The sequence below is a fragment of the Buceros rhinoceros genome, unplaced genomic scaffold, assembly GCF_000710305.1.
Source record: "Buceros rhinoceros silvestris isolate BGI_N320 unplaced genomic scaffold, ASM71030v1 scaffold46501, whole genome shotgun sequence".
In the NCBI taxonomy this organism is placed as follows: domain Eukaryota; kingdom Metazoa; phylum Chordata; class Aves; order Bucerotiformes; family Bucerotidae; genus Buceros; species Buceros rhinoceros.
The window spans coordinates 1,082-3,271 of NW_010395680.1; the positions used below are offsets into that span (position 1 = coordinate 1,082).

General features: G+C 57.7%; 1 protein-coding gene across 1 annotated transcript in view; it reads right to left on the minus strand.

Annotated features, from left to right (window-relative positions):
- SF3A2 (splicing factor 3a, subunit 2, 66kDa) overlaps positions 1–2,107 on the minus strand; it is a gene marked incomplete at both ends in the record, with an annotated part of 3,185 nt that extends 1,078 nt beyond the window's left edge. The window contains 4 exons of the mRNA XM_010145613.1: positions 1–112; positions 381–430; positions 1,499–1,608; positions 2,061–2,107. The exon at positions 1–112 is cut by the window's left edge and continues 12 nt beyond it. Coding sequence (XP_010143915.1) covers positions 1–112; positions 381–430; positions 1,499–1,608; positions 2,061–2,107 — 319 coding nt within the window. The remainder of the gene's footprint in view (positions 113–380; positions 431–1,498; positions 1,609–2,060) is intronic.
- Between the last annotated feature and the right edge of the window lie 83 nt (positions 2,108–2,190).

Sequence of the window (2,190 nt, forward strand, 5' to 3'; positions counted from 1 at the left end):
CCGCCAGCAGCAGGTACTGCCAGCGCCGGTCGGGGGGCTCGATCCTCTGCTCGTAGGCTGACATGAAGCGGTGCCGAGGCATGATGCTTTCCGCGATCTCCGGGTAATCGATCTGTCGGGGCGTCATGGGGGCGCTCAGAACAGCCCCCCTCCACCTCCCCTCTGCACAAAACCAACCCCTCCACCGGGAAGCGCTTCCAAACACGAAACTCGGTGCCACCAAAGGGAGCTACAAAACTGGGGCTGCTGGACGCAACCAGCACAGAGGACCAGGGAGGAAAAGTCTTTCTTATTTATTTCACGAGTCCTGCGGAGAGCTGCTCGTTGAGCAGAACTTTTTACTCGGATAACCCGGACACCAAGAACTTCAGCCCCCTTACCTGGAAGAGGAGGCTCTGCTGGCCTGTCTCTGGATCCCTCTGCTTGGTCACTGGGAAGAAAACGAGAAACATCAGTGCAGGGTTAGAGCAACGGTATTTCTGCCACACAGCAGCTTCCAACCACGAAGTGTTACAAGATTTTTCTCCCATTTATCAAACAAACCCTATATTGTCTTTAACCAAAGCTACTATTGGGTCCAGTTTTGTCCCCTCATTCTCCCTCCCAGACGGACACGGAGGGGCTGGAGCGTGTCCAGAGAAGGGCAGCGGAGCTGGGGCAGGGTCTGGAGCACAATGTGCTGAGGAGCGGCTGAGGGACCTGGGGGGGCTGAGCCTGGAGCAAAGGAGGCTCCGGGGAGACCTTCTGGCTCTGACAACTCCCTGACAGGAGGGTGCAGCCAGGGGGGGTCGGTCTCTGCTCCCCAGGAACAAGCGACAGGACGAGAGGAACCGGCCTCCAGTTGCCCCAGGGGAGGTTGAGGTTGTCCCTGAGGAGCCGTTTCTGTCCCGTTGGGGTTGTCCCGGGCTGGCCCAGGCTGCCCAGGGCAGTGGTGGAGTCCCCGTCCCTGGAGGGGTTTCCCAGCCGTGTGGAGGTGCTGCTGCGGGCCAGGGGTCAGGGGGGACCTGGAGGTGCTGGGGAACAGGGGGACTCGAGGAGATCAAAGGGCTTTTCCAACCTAGATGATGGTTCTGTGGTTCTACTCAGGATCTGTACCGAGACACTGCGCTGTGGACGCAGCTGGAGACACAGCAGCCCAGCTGTGCACTGAAGGTCAAACCAAAACAATGAGGAGTTGAGAGAGAAAACCTGAGCTACAGCTGCAGCGAGTGATTTACAAGCATCAGTGAAAGACGGAGAAAGCACAAGGAAAGGAGCGATGAAACGCTGTCACCATCTGCGTGGAGCTGGGGTCTGAGACACGCAGTCGCTGGGTGAAGGGCCCTCACTCCACCGCCAGCAGCACCGAGCTGCGCCACGGGAAACGTAACCGATCAAGGACAGCGGGAGAGAAGCCCGCATCGTTTCCCTGGGCTGATCGGCTGGAAAGGCTAATTAACGATTCACCCCCCCCTGCCCAGGAGGCAGGAGGGGCCCTGGGCCAGGCGCCCCCACACACCTTTGTAACCCGGGCGTCCGATTTTCACAAATTTCTTCACTTCCACCTTGACCTTCTCTGGCGCGGGCTGGGCAGGGGCTTCCTTGGCCTCCTTGGCAGCTCGGCGGGCCCTGGGTTAACGTGAAACGTGCCAGGTTTGAAAGGTTAGTTGGGCTTGTTCCTACAGGATGGTGCTGCTTGACTTCAGGCTTCTTGAAAGGCCAAAGAACAAACCCTACAAACTCATCAGCTAATGAAGGCAAACGGGACGTCCTGAACCAAGCCTTACAGCCTGCCCCCACCCGGGACTCGCAGAGCCAGGGCCTCTCCCCCGACTCTCAATTTGCTTTTAAAACTCTTCCCTCAGAAATCCCCCAACTGGCTTTGAAACCCAGCTCACTCCGGAGCTTGTCAGCACCACTCCTGGTCTGTTGCTGCTGGCTGCTGCCAGGCTGGTCACCAGCAGATAGGGAAAGGGCATCTGAGCTCCTGCATCACGGAGCTCAGCAGTTACAGAGACCCACGAGCACATTTTGAAGTGTTCAGGTGAGGGAGAACCCAGCTGCAGAGGAGAGCGACTTACAAATTTGTCTGATGCTTCTTCCCCTGCGTATGTGCCAAGTAACTTCCCTGAAATAAAAAACAAAGTAGAAGAAAATGAGAAAGCCATGGAGAGCCCAGGAGAGACATGGAGCTGCTGGAGCAGGGCCAGA